This window comes from Populus alba, chromosome 16 (assembly GCF_005239225.2).
Source record: "Populus alba chromosome 16, ASM523922v2, whole genome shotgun sequence".
Taxonomy (NCBI): domain Eukaryota; kingdom Viridiplantae; phylum Streptophyta; class Magnoliopsida; order Malpighiales; family Salicaceae; genus Populus; species Populus alba.
In genome coordinates, this window is record NC_133299.1 from 15,896,770 (window position 1) to 15,909,710 (window position 12,941).

Sequence of the window (12,941 nt, forward strand, 5' to 3'; positions counted from 1 at the left end):
TAAGATATCCTCCATACCCTGATATTTGGGATATTTAATTAATTTTATAGTTTCTACAATTTAATTCACCCATTATTAGCAAGGTGGCAGGTAAGATCATACTTGATATTTATAAAACTATAAACCGTTCTTTTTAATTACTTTAGAATTCTTTTAATATTTAAACAAATATCATAGGAGAGAAAAAATAGTCATAATAAATAAATAAATAATTAAATCTCCTTTAAGTATATTCCCTCTTTTTTAAGATAATTAAAATATTTTTAACTTGTCAAGAAAAAATATCTTTAATATTAAAAAAGCATAAAATTAGCAGCTTGCTAGGCCTATAAATGATGGGCCTAACAACTCATGAACCCATATATATCTAGGTTGAGTGCTTGATTGAGTTCCAAGATGGTGAGCTAACTTGCTAAATCAACATATATTTAAATTCAATACTTGGCTGAGCTTAGGAATAATAAATTATTGCTTTTATTATCATTTCTTTAAAGCAAATTCAAACAAAAACAATAAATGTGACACATCACTTGTTTGATTGTTCATCCATTTTATTTTCAACGAATTTATATTCATATTGTGTTTAATTTTGACATTAATTTTTTTTTGTTTGATTTTATACTTACATTTTTAACCAATTTAAATTTCATTTTTGTCCATAAAAATTGATGTTATTACTGGAATTTCAGCCTCAAATCTCACCCATTATATATTTGCCTTTATCTAAGTAGGGATTTTGAAATGAACCATTTTTAGTGTTGTTTGGGAATATGGTAGTTTATATTTTTTAATGTGTTTTTAAAAATATGTTTATCTTGTTTTGATTCTTATTTTTTTAATTGTTGTTTATTTTAGTTGGTATTATTTTTTTATTTTTTTTTAGATGTCATCTTCCTTAGATTTTTTTTCTATTAAATTTTAACCTCACTGTATTTTATTGAATTGGTTGAGAGGTAGACTTCTTGATTGAATTTAAATTTAAGATTTCACAGGTTATGACTTTTAGATACTAGGTCACGTTAAGAGGTTCAGCAAGTTTCTTGTTTTTTTTTTTTTAAATGATGTTTTTTTTTTTTTTTGTGTTTTGATTCTATTGGGTTAACCCTCAACAATCTCTTTCTATTTAACCCATATTATTATTTAATTTATAAATAATATATCAAATTATAAATATTTTTCAATTTCACACTCTATGATTTTTTAATCTTTCAAATATGATTCGCATTTTTTTTAATTGCAACTTATTTTGTTTGGGATCTTTTTTATTTTTATTTCAAATTTCATCATCTTTGGATTTTGCTTTGTCAAATTTTATCCTCATTTTTTTTTGTTGATGTTTTTTATTTTAGAATTTTTTTATTAATACTTTATGCGATTTTATCCTCTAAAATTAAATTTTTTGAGAGTAAAGTTTCATGATTGAATCCAAGTCTAGGAATTTCACAAGTTATAAGTTTTGAGAAATTAGACCATGTTTAGGATGCTCGCCTGGTTTTGCCTTTTCTTTTCTTTTTTTGAGCATATTTTTCTTATATTTAATCTTTTTTTTTGTTTTGCTTTCTTATTTTTTGGGGTTTGGTTTATTGGTTAGTCCTCTATAATATTTTTTTTTAATTTAACTTTCTATCATTTTTAAATTTATAAATAATCTATCAAATTACAAATAATTTTCAATTTTATTCCCTATGATTTTTTTTAATCTTTTAAATTTAGTACTTATTCTTTTTAATTGTTATTTTATTTTGTTTGGGATTATTTTAATTTTATTTTTCAAATTTTATTCTTATTTTTTAACGTTGTTTTTTTGCAAGATTTTTTATTAATATTTTTCAATGATATCATTCTTTAAAATTAAATTGGTTAACAATTTAATTTCCTTATCAAACACTAATGTATGGTTCAACGAATTGCAAGTTTTTAAGATTATATTAGTTCACTTGGGTTTTTGTAGTTTTTTTCTTTATTTTTTTAAGTTTATGTTTTTTTTTAAAGTTTCACTTTTTGATTTCTTTTACAGGTTTCTTTCTATTATGTTAACACTAGATTATTTAATAATTCAGATAGGTTTATATATGGTTTTTTTGTTTTTATTATTATTATTATTATTATTATTATTATTATTATTATTATTATTTTTTTATTATATATGATTTTTTTTTTCTTTACACTTTTCTTACATCATTTTCTCTTTCAGCCCACGGTGCAGTGTGGATAACATTCCTATTATATCTACCATATCTTCCAATTATAAGTAGATAATAAACCACGATTGATATGGAACACGTGGAATGCTATTAGAATGACACATATAAAAAATAGCTGAAGCACTAAATTGTACCTGCACTAAAAATAATTGAATTAGTAGGTTGTAATAATACTGATGATTTAAAGTATTTTTTATTAAATAATATATTAAAATAAAATTTTTTTAATTTTTAAAAAATTATTTTTTATATTAATACATCAAAATAATTTAAAAATATAAAAAATATATTTTAAACAAAAAAAATTTAAATTTTTAAAAATATAATTTATATTGTATTTCCAAACACAATCGGAAGTAAAACACAATGTAATTTTTTTAATATTTTTTTAACAAATAACTATTTTATTTTTTTGGAAAAAAAATATTTTAAAACAATGTCGTTTTAAGCCGAGTTGCATGACCTGTGAGGCTGTGACCCAAATCTTACGTGTTATAACAGGAATTCCGTATCATTTCTTGGGAGACGAAGAATAAAAAAAATGATTGGAAGAGGCACGTGAGTTTTATAGATAAGGAGAATAGATTCTAAGTGCATTTTAATATTGTTTATTTCTCAATTAAGTATTTGAAGTCTTATGTTTTTCAATCAAGTACCTTGCTTTGCCTCTATGATTTATAATCAATTTTTGGGTACCAAGTAGGAATGATAATTAGTAAAAGACTTCGTTAACGTTGTTAGATAATCAGTGGAGAGCTGGTGATACTGGGAGTTCACAGGTTCAACTCCTACCTTGGATAATGCAAAGGGCTTAGTTGTGTCGTAAAGACAATTGTCAGTAGTCAGGTGAGGACTAGTTTGGTTGCTCTTATCGTCATCAATTTTTTAGTCTTCAGCTCTCTGTTTAAAGACAACCCCCACACCTTCATAGGTAGTTTTACTTGTAGTTGTTGCGGTGGTTGTCTTGTCCTTTCCTGTCGGGATTTCCCATCTTGCTTGCTTCTTCTATAAAAAAGAGTCACTGTCTTTCTGTTCGGGGTCTTCTGGATATCTTCTTCTCTTTTTGCAGCTTTCTTTTTAGATCCATTTTTGCCACTACTTGCCCCCACCCACCCACATACATAATTGCTGTGCTGTGGCGCTGTTGGATTCTTCACTTTCTTATTTGAAGACGAAATCATTCTACTTTAGCTCTTGCAGTTGGGGTCGCTGCTGTCAAGTTCGATTTCTTTCCACTTTCTTGATTTCTGTGGCAATTTTCTTACAGTTTTTTTTTTAAGCATTTCCCAGTCGTGTAGTGTTTTTTTCCTCCAATTAATCTCGCAATTTCAGTTCGCATCCTTTATTTGTTTGTCTGTGAATTACTTACTACATTACTGGTAATTGGAAATGAATCAATGTTAAAGAAAAAAAAAACAAGAAATTGCTGTTTGTGTCCCTTAGCTAGTAGTAGTTGCAATTCATTTGATTGAAATACAAGAAGCTCAATCTTTATGCAATCAAAACCCACTTTGCCCTAGCTATAGCTATAGTGTTTTGGGTACAATAATCAAGCTAAAATATCTTGAGTGGTGCATATGCAAAACCCCTTTTCTTTTCCTGTTCTTTTTAAATCTTGGCATGCTTGCTTTTTTAACTGATGAGAGAATTTGGGTTTTTCTTACTGGGTTTGGAGGCGATGTTTTCAATGAGCAACTAGTTTTAAGATTTCTAATTCATATGCCCTCCATGCTCTCAGGATTCAACAACTCATTGTATCTAGGGACTTGCTCCTTCTAATAGAGTTTCAGTTTAATTCAACAGTTTTTCTTCTCTTTTTTTTTTTTTTTTATGAATGTTCAACAGATTTATACGAGTCTGTGAACAACTACTTTGCTAAACCTTTTCATATTATCCTGGTGGTAGTGGTTATATTGTAGAGATTACTTAGCGGAAGCCAATTGAGGAAGCTTATTTTTTTTTCACTGTTATTATCATAAGATAAAGGGTGCTTAGGGGTGGTGGTGTTGTCAGGGATGGTTTTCATTGGAGTCATCTGCATGCAAGCACTCAGCCATCTTTGGGTATTTCTTTTACATGACTATTTTATCAACAAGGCGACAATAATTTTCTTTTTTAAATTTAACGACATTATCTCTTGAGGAAAATGGTTGTGCATGGTTTTAGTTTCTTGTTCAGATCTTGTTCAAGGTGAATTTGTTGTATTTGCTTTTGATCAACATTAGCATGGAGGGGCTAAGGTAGATTGTTAATTTGGTAATCAATTCACCTATTCTTATGTTGTGGTGCAGAGACTAGCTGATGTAGAACAAGCAGAGGGATTTGAAGGAAAACATAAAAAGTAAAATCAATTTCTTTTTCACTAACTTGCACTCGCGATCCTGCTTTTCTCTCATGTTTTTCAATATTTTTTCTTCTCCTTGGTTTAGTTTCAGATGGATAGGGATTCACGAGGAACTTTACGTGATGTGCCCACATCCACTGTTCATTTCCATGTTAATGGTGGTTTCGTAGTGGGCCATTCTACCCTCCCAGCAGTATGTGCTCTGTGCCAAAGAATTATATTACCTGATAATGATGATCTTGAGATTATCAGTATATGTGGGGACTGTAGCTTTTTGTTGCTTGAAGATCTTGAGAGGCCCACTCGAGACTCTCATCGGAGGAGGCGTCATAGAGGAAGAAGAACCAGGTACAGCAGTGCTGAGTCGAGTGAAAGCATTTTCCCACAACAAATTTCTCATGTGATTAATTTGGCTAGGCAAAACCAGTCCACTGTTCACGGGAATGAGGATCGCTCTATAGATGTTGATAGTTCTGCCAGGTTGTTACAGCATACAAGCTCCCGCACGACTCCAAGTAGTTCTCGAAGATGGCAGCATCTTTCTTCAGATTCTGAAAGTGAGGATTTTGGTAATGTGGATTCTCTTTATGGGGATAGTGAAATTAATTTCAGATCCAGTAGGCACAGGGTTTTCCATAGTGGGAGTGATGCCATTTCTTTAAGTGCGTATGGGGGGGACTCTGATGCTTCTGTGGACGGACGTAGTGTCCTGGACCCAGAAATGTTTATTCAAGCAGATGAGGGAAGCAATTTTGACAGTGATACCGACATCGATCCAATGCATGCTGGTCTCCACCAATGGAACTCTGATGACCTGGAAGAGGAGGAAGAAGAAGAAGAGGATGGTGAATGGGAAGAGGCTGATATTGAGGAAGATACAATTGAATCTGTAGAAGCAGGAGCTCAACTTCGAAATCTGTTTGTTTCAAGTCCTAGTGAAGTTAATGGCCCTGTTAGTTGGCACAGGCAGTCCCATTCACCAGAATTTGAGGACCTGAATCGGCGGAGAACCAGGCAGAGTAGACAAGCACATAACCGTGACTTCTTTGCTAACTTGGAAGAATTGGAATTACCGCAGCACATATGGAATTATGAGTTAGCAGATTATGCGACAGGCGTCAGGGATTTGCTTGAAGTTCTTACTCATTCTGACATTGGAAGGAGAGGAGCGCCTCCTGCAGCTCTGTCTTTTGTGAATAATCTACCACTTGTGATCATCAATGAGGAACATGAGAGGCATGATGGTGTAGCTTGTGCAATCTGCAAGGATCTTTTGCCAATCGGCACAGAAGTTAACCAACTTCCATGCCTTCACCTATATCATCCTTACTGTATATTGCCATGGCTGAGTGCACGAAATTCATGTCCTCTCTGCAGGTACGAATTTCCAACTGATGATAAAGACTATGAGGAGGGTAAGCAAAACTCTAGTAACAGAATGGGGATCCATGATGTTCAGCAGCAGGAAGCTAGTGAGGACAGTTCCTCTGATGTCTCAGATGAACCTCCTGAACATGGTCAAACCGGAAGGGAACTCCTAGATGTGGGCCTGCCCTTAAGTACTTCTGGCAGAGAGGGCAGTAGAAGGAGATGGTTTCTGCTTGCCGCTGCTCCCCTTGTTAGCCTTTTGGGTATTGTCCTTGTGATGTGGTGGGACAATCCTGAAGGAAGGCGGGCAAATAGTCATGGCAACTTCCCTGAGCGAGGCTTGTATCAGATTCAAGTTTCTGGCCCTTCCCAACCCAACCAAAAGGTTAATGAGAGGAGAAGATGGTGGTTTTTTTCCTGAGGTTTGGTTGAACGAGGTCTTGCTGATGGCTTTCCATGCCTAATTGAAGGTGTTTAGTAAGAGTGAGATTCATTTCCGCATTGATTGATTCTAAAGTGACGTGCATGCGATTCTGAAAGTCCGGTGATGATTTGATCTTTTTAGTTGATGCTTGGGACCATGCGATACCATTCCATTGAATTTATTGCTCAAAAATCCAAAATGAGGGCATCACACAGCTACACTTGTTCGTGATTGGATCTCCTTACCTCGTGTTCATAGCATCGGGCAAGGTTTTTCATGTTTTTTTGCTTATCAAAATTTTTATTTTCGTTAGGCGTGGCATCAACGAAGAATGGGAGAAATCAACCTGAGCGGCTGAGCATCCTTTCTTTTCAAGAAAACCCGTGTCTTGTTTTCTGTCTCAAAAGTACTGTTTCTCGTGGTTGCCGACACGGGTCTCTGCTTCACATGAGTTGGGAGTGATTCAGTTTTACCTAGTTTTTGTACTGGGAGTCCAACCTCGAGTGAGAAAATGCGCCATATACTTTTGTCTTTGTTTATTACATCAACTTTATGTACCGTTTGTTTTTACACAGACTGTCTCTGTGCATTTTAAATGTGTGCATTTAAAAATTATATTTAATTTTAAATTATTTTTTAATATTTTTTATTAATTTTGATACTTGTGCCCATGTAAGTTTGAACAAATACTCATCTTTCAACGTAGAAATTCATGGATGCTTGTAAAATGACTCGAACCCATAAATCTCAAGGAGGATATCCAAGCTTGAGTTGGCATAACTTGATTGTGAAACGGTCTCATCGCCATACACTTCAATGTGGTTCTCATAACTGTATACTTACAGGAATGGAAATACAGAAAAAATTAACAAAAAAGAGAAACATTAAGAATGATATGGAAGCTGATGGGTGAAAAACTGAATCAAATTGAATTTAAATGAGTATTCCGGAGCTCCTTCCTGCAGATCTTATAAACACAGGCTATGCCAACAATAGCTGCTTCCATTTGAGCTTGCAGCGCAATTGGTGCCAATGTCCACCGCCCTTCAAGAGGTCTCAGGCTTGAGTCTCACAAAAAGAAGAGTTATTTCAAGTTTGTGGTCATCTACTTGGCTATTGACCTGAGCAGGCGGTAATATAAATTGCAACTGAAGATAGCTCCATGTAAGCAATGGCTTGATCAGCAATTTCAGAAGAGTAGATTGAGATAAAGGACAATCCATCCAGCCATTGAGAAAATAGCAAAAATATGAACCCAGAATAGGACAGCAGCAGCTTCTCTACCACATCCTCTTAGGTTGGCCACAGCACCTAGAAACAGGAAACTAATTAAGTAAAGAGACGCTACCCTCCAATCCCATCCTGACTATAATAACATTGATTTCTAATCCCTGCTTTCAAATGAATTACTTTGGCTGTTTGACATTTTAAGGAAGGAATCTTCCATATTTTCCCTTTGGCCAATTTCTAACCCAGTTAAATACATTCTTCGTATACTAGATCAGATAAAATATCAATTGCTTTTTCTTTTTCTTTTTTTCTCTTGCATATCATGACAGTTTCAAGAAGGCCATTGAAATACTGTTCCAAATAATAAGATTGAATATGAAATGCTAATTTTCTGATTGCTTAAAAGTTTGCCTTCAGATTGAAAAGGCATATATGAAAGTTTCCTGGAAAGGAAAAGAAGATTTACCAGAAAGGACAGATGTAGGCATCGTGTGCTGCAGAAGCAGAACAAACCGGAACATCTTATCACCAGCAGGAAGAAAGCCAAGCTTATCAGCCAACATAACAATGCCAAGTCCAGCAGGTGGCACCAAAACCAACCGACCAAAAATAATAGCAGCAGTTGTCCGAAACCCAAGTTTAGAACTTCCAGGTCCTGCAGTGAAACAAAGAGCTTTCACTTGAAATCCACTAAGCTGTTAAGCTGATAATCTAAATTTTCAACAAAACCATGATGAGGCCATTACTCTGAATATAGTTTATAAGATGGCGCACATTAGAGTAACAAGAAGATTGTTAGGAATTAACTCACCATCAACAAGATTGCCCCCTAGTGCCAACAAAATGCATGGAATCATGGCCTCCCTGAGAGCCAGAACCAGAAGCATCAGCAAAATCAAGTAGATGCACTTTCATCGTGCAATGAAAAGGTAACTTAGCAAGAATGAATCACTACTCATGCCTCAGCACCATAAATAAATTATCCTTGATTACTTGAAGGGAAACCAAACATCATACATGTAAGTCAAGCTTCATTTTCAGAAGTTACAGAAGCAGATGGTTTTGGTTCTATTAAATTAGCAAGGATTGCAAGGTAACTCCACCCTGTTTGTGGAGTTCACTTGTATTCAATACACACATGATGTTGCGAATGAATTAGCATAACTAATTACACAAGCCTTACAGTTCCAAGAAGATTCAATTTGATGTTCATGCCAGTTAGATTAGCATAAACTTGGTCATGTTCATCAGAAAAGTTGAGTATCAATGCTACTTTCCACTTCCTAATTCTTGTATTACTTCAAGTGATTTGACACACATGATGATTCAGCTGTAGGCCTGTTGAGTGCGTAGGCAAATGTTTCAAGTCCCAGGTCTAACAAACCTCACAAGAGCTTTCAGAATCTCACTGTTTACATGCTATGCAAGTTTCTAATTCCTTCAAAACCATATTGATTCACTAACTCCATATATAAAATTAATTCATATTATAACAAGAATAGCTGTTCTTTCCTTTATTCTCCCTTTCCATAGAAACTTGTCAATGAGTCTGGTACACACAGGCAGCAAAATTGACATGTTCCAATTTGCTTGCAATCAGAAAAACGACCAACCACAAATAACAAGAAATGATTTGGTGTAAGAGGCAAGCATACCCAAGAATATTGCAGCTGTCAGTGAAAAAGAAAAGGGGAGAATCAGTTGTAAAGATCAATTGCTTCAAGAACGGTACTGCACCAAGGAACATAGCTAGCATCTGCAGAAAACATGTACATATGAAAAGGAAAGTTAAAAGAGGAGAATAATAAAAACATTATTGTCTCCGTTGCTTCCTTTTCTCCTTCTTTTAATATAATGCACTCTGCTGGAAATAAGGGGTAAAGCCAAGGCTTTTGACACGAACCAACTTTACCAAGCCAGCTCACAATGCCAATTAGTTAAAAAGTGGAGCTTAGAACTTGGGCCCATTAAAGGATGGTGAATTATAAAGGTGATCGTATACTTCATCTTTAGGCCTATCATAGTGCCAACAAGTGGAAGGAAAATGATATTAGCACAACCATGTACAGGGTTATTTCCTATTCAGGCCATATAAGATGCGCCAACACAACATTCCATGAAACCGAGTGCCAGCCACACTTGTCAAAAGCATTCTTACATCCAAGCAACAGATTTTGCAATTCTAGTCAGTAACAAGAATCTCATACTGCAGTTTCATGGCATCACTTATGAGTTTGCCAAAAACATACCAAAAAAAGAGGTCACGGAAAAAGATGAACTTACCGAAGCAATGATAGGGGGCTGAAGAATTTGCTTGAGCTTCAACTTGTCATAGATAAAGACAAGAATCTGTTTGATCTGCAACACCAAGCGATAAAGAAACTCAAGTCCATGCAGATAAAATATTGATATGATACAACACCAGCATCAGGTTAAATAGGAAAAAACTCGTTTTTATGTGCTTTTTTCAAAAGTTTATGGTGTTGGGTCAGAGTTTAGTAAAAGCTAAAACAAATAGCAAGAGCACTGATCACCAGTATTGAGAAAAGTGGTAAGTTAGTCTTAAAACCACTTTAAAAATCAGTAAAAATCTCTCTTAAATACCAAGAACAATAAGTTTCAATGTCATTAGTTGTGAAATTCATCTTAGTACCGTTTCCTTGCTAAAAACATAGAAACTTAAGAGCAGATTGCAATCAATTTACACCAAATAGTAGATACCATTGGTACAGAATGTCAAGTTATTCATCCATAAGATAATCATGATCTGGAAGTTTGATTGCCAACTGTTTATCAAATAAGGATAGCATGCAAACATAACTTAATCCATACCTTCCCTCTCTTTGGAGCATCTGGTTCTGCCGGTGCCTCCTCCTGGGCAAGCAATGGGACTTGCTCCATGGGAGCATCTTTGGCTGGCTTCTTGATGGGAAGATTCGGTTCATCAATATCAAAGGTACCTTCTGGTGGAGGTGCCAGCATGTTAAATACATATGTGTATAGAATGATTGCACCAACCTGGCATGCATCAACCAGAGCTTAACCAGTCAATTTCTTGAGAATATATATAAAGACATGTTTTAACAGTAAAAAAAATTATTTCCTTAATTTTTAGCATCCAGCTTGTTGGGTGAGATAGTGAAAAGAGAGTAACCAATCACGGAGTGTTAAGAACTTATTTCAGCAAGAAAACTGTATTTATCACGAAGGATACCATACATCTAAGGGGAAGAAGCATGCAAGGTAATTTATTAAGAACCAAAGTATGACATGGTTTTGCAACTCTGATCGTAACATACAAGCAATAGCACTTTACTAACAGATGCTTGCTACTTACCCACTGGCCAAACGAGATGTAGGCAGTCCCATCTGTGCTACATTTTTCCGAGTCACCAAAAGGGTTGGATGTATCTCTACATAAAGCTGCAATCAAGACAAGTGGCACATTCCCAATATTCCCTGCACGTTATAAACAAAGGTTTGAAAAGTGTGAGCACCAGCACATTTGAAGCACTAATATGAAGAGACTGGAGTTCATGCACTTAGAAATTAAAAAATGCTGAGATTTTCAAAATTACTGCATAATATACACACTTGTTTTTGAAACTTGCATATGCATTTCACTGCCCAAACAAATTAATAAGCATACACTCATTATTAAAATTTCAAAAAAGGAAGTGGCTCACCAATTCCGATTTGTACAATTGAAAACTTGAAGAATGGGTAAGGTGGCCGGACAATGGATGCAACAATAAAACCTATTAGCGAGCCGCAGATCGAGCTAAGAACAACATTCACGGGAATAAACCACCTGCAATCAAACAGACAGCAGCTAAATTAACAACAAACCCTATTACAATTTCGCAGATGTAGTAAATTGAAAAGGAAAGACAGGAAATAATTACCACTCCAACATTTTCTGTAAAGTGACAGCTTGACCAAGTTGAGAAAATATCAAACAAGGAAGCAAAAGTGAAAACACCAACTGCACATATAACAAGAAAACATGGTTGTTTAAAACAGCCGATTAGTACTGTATTATTACTAAAGCAGCAATGAATAAAAAATAAATAAAATAAAGTTGGAGTTGGAGTTGGAGTTGGTTTAAATTTATTTACCCCATTTAAGAGTTTCCTTCCACTAGCAGGCAAGATGTTAACATACTTGGAGGCCATGAGAAATCCCAAGAAGCACATGGTAAAAACTTTGGCAATGGGCAGAACAGCAATTTTGATGGTTCCCAAGAGAGTCTGTCCTCCTCCCACCTGATTTGCTTCCATGGTGTCCACAGCTAATAAAAATCTCTCCATGGTCTTTTCTGTGATCCCCTTGGCCGATCGCTACGCTCATTCACCAAGTCTGCTCTGCTCAGACAATCATTTAGCTATATCGGCCGAGAGACAAAACACTATATTAAAATCCATTTCAACCAAATACCAAGCACACTCGTCTAATGAATCCTCTCCCTATACTATCGGAGTAAAAAAATTTATGCATGTAGGTAATAAACGACCCAGCCCAGCCCGATCCAATCTAATCCAACATATTATTATTATTATTATTATTTGAATAATTTTCTTAAAAAAACAGAGAAGAATAATATTCTTAAGGAGAGAGGGGGGGGGGGAGAAAAGGCATACCAATAAAAAAAAATGACGAGGGGAAAAAAGAGAGACGGCGTGTCTCCTTCCTCGGTGCAGGTTCTCTTCCCTTGGGTTGGTAGAAGAAGACAGAGAAGAACAATAAATTGAAAGAAAAAAAAAGAGAGAGACAGGGTGATATGAATGTTTCTGTATATTGATGATGCCGCAATAGGGTTCCAGACAGATAAATCTAACGTTGTATCAATCAAAGGAAGTGAATTCTTGTACTCTTCTTCTTCCTCCTCTTCTTCTGTAAATTAAATGAATTTTATCATACGAAGAAAAGATGAGAGGGGGGGTTAGTGTGGAAAGATGAAGGACGAAAAGAAGGCTTGGAAGAAGAAGCAATCTGTTTTGTTGTTAGCTGTTGATAAAAATAAAATAAAAAAGAGCGAATAAAAGCTTATAAGAAAAAAACATTGATGAAGGCACAGACTGACTGTTGAGTGCTGAACTCCGTTTCTTTTCTTTTGGTCTTGTAACGGTGGAGAGGTCGGTCACTCACACTGTTAAAAGAGAGAGATGGGATACGTGGTGGATTAATTTTGATGAGAATAACTCGGAAACGTACGCCTCTCTCTCTCTCTCCTTCTCCTATCGTAAATAGATGGGACACGTCCATAATTTCTTCAAGGGAAAAAAATAAAATAAAGGATTTTGTTTTTGTCTTATTACTGAATTATCTTGTTGTTAATATATAAAATAATTCTATTAATAATAATTTCTCA

At 34.9% G+C, this 12,941-nt stretch overlaps 2 protein-coding genes across 7 annotated transcripts; one reads left to right on the forward strand and one right to left on the reverse strand.

Moving 5' to 3' along the window:
- Positions 1 to 2,844: 2,844 nt before the first annotated feature.
- On the forward strand, positions 2,845 to 6,982 carry LOC118047234 (uncharacterized). Of its 6 annotated transcripts, XM_073405466.1 has the most exons (4): positions 2,845 to 3,050; positions 4,496 to 4,545; positions 4,634 to 4,896; positions 4,966 to 6,982. In XM_073405466.1, exons 3-4 carry the CDS (start codon positions 4,640 to 4,642, stop codon positions 6,335 to 6,337), a joined length of 1,629 nt encoding a protein of 542 aa, XP_073261567.1. In that variant the 5' UTR covers positions 2,845 to 3,050; positions 4,496 to 4,545; positions 4,634 to 4,639; the 3' UTR covers positions 6,338 to 6,982. The 6 variants fall into 6 exon arrangements, with proteins under 6 accessions (XP_073261567.1, XP_034912367.1, XP_034912363.1 ...); XM_035056476.2 differs by having other exon boundaries at positions 2,847 to 3,050; positions 4,640 to 6,982; XM_035056472.2 differs by having other exon boundaries at positions 2,848 to 3,050; positions 4,634 to 6,982.
- Positions 6,983 to 7,081: 99 nt separating this feature from the next.
- LOC118047236 (protein PIN-LIKES 6) lies at positions 7,082 to 12,701 on the reverse strand. The gene is made up of 11 exons (XM_035056479.2): positions 12,211 to 12,701; positions 11,689 to 11,954; positions 11,476 to 11,555; positions 11,257 to 11,381; positions 10,908 to 11,029; positions 10,403 to 10,588; positions 9,854 to 9,928; positions 9,226 to 9,326; positions 8,382 to 8,434; positions 8,037 to 8,225; positions 7,082 to 7,651 (listed from the first exon to the last, which is right to left on the reverse strand). The coding sequence occupies exons 2-11, from the start codon at positions 11,878 to 11,880 to the stop codon at positions 7,530 to 7,532; spliced, it is 1,245 nt and encodes a 414-aa protein (XP_034912370.1). The 5' UTR covers positions 11,881 to 11,954; positions 12,211 to 12,701; the 3' UTR covers positions 7,082 to 7,529.
- Between the last annotated feature and the right edge of the window lie 240 nt (positions 12,702 to 12,941).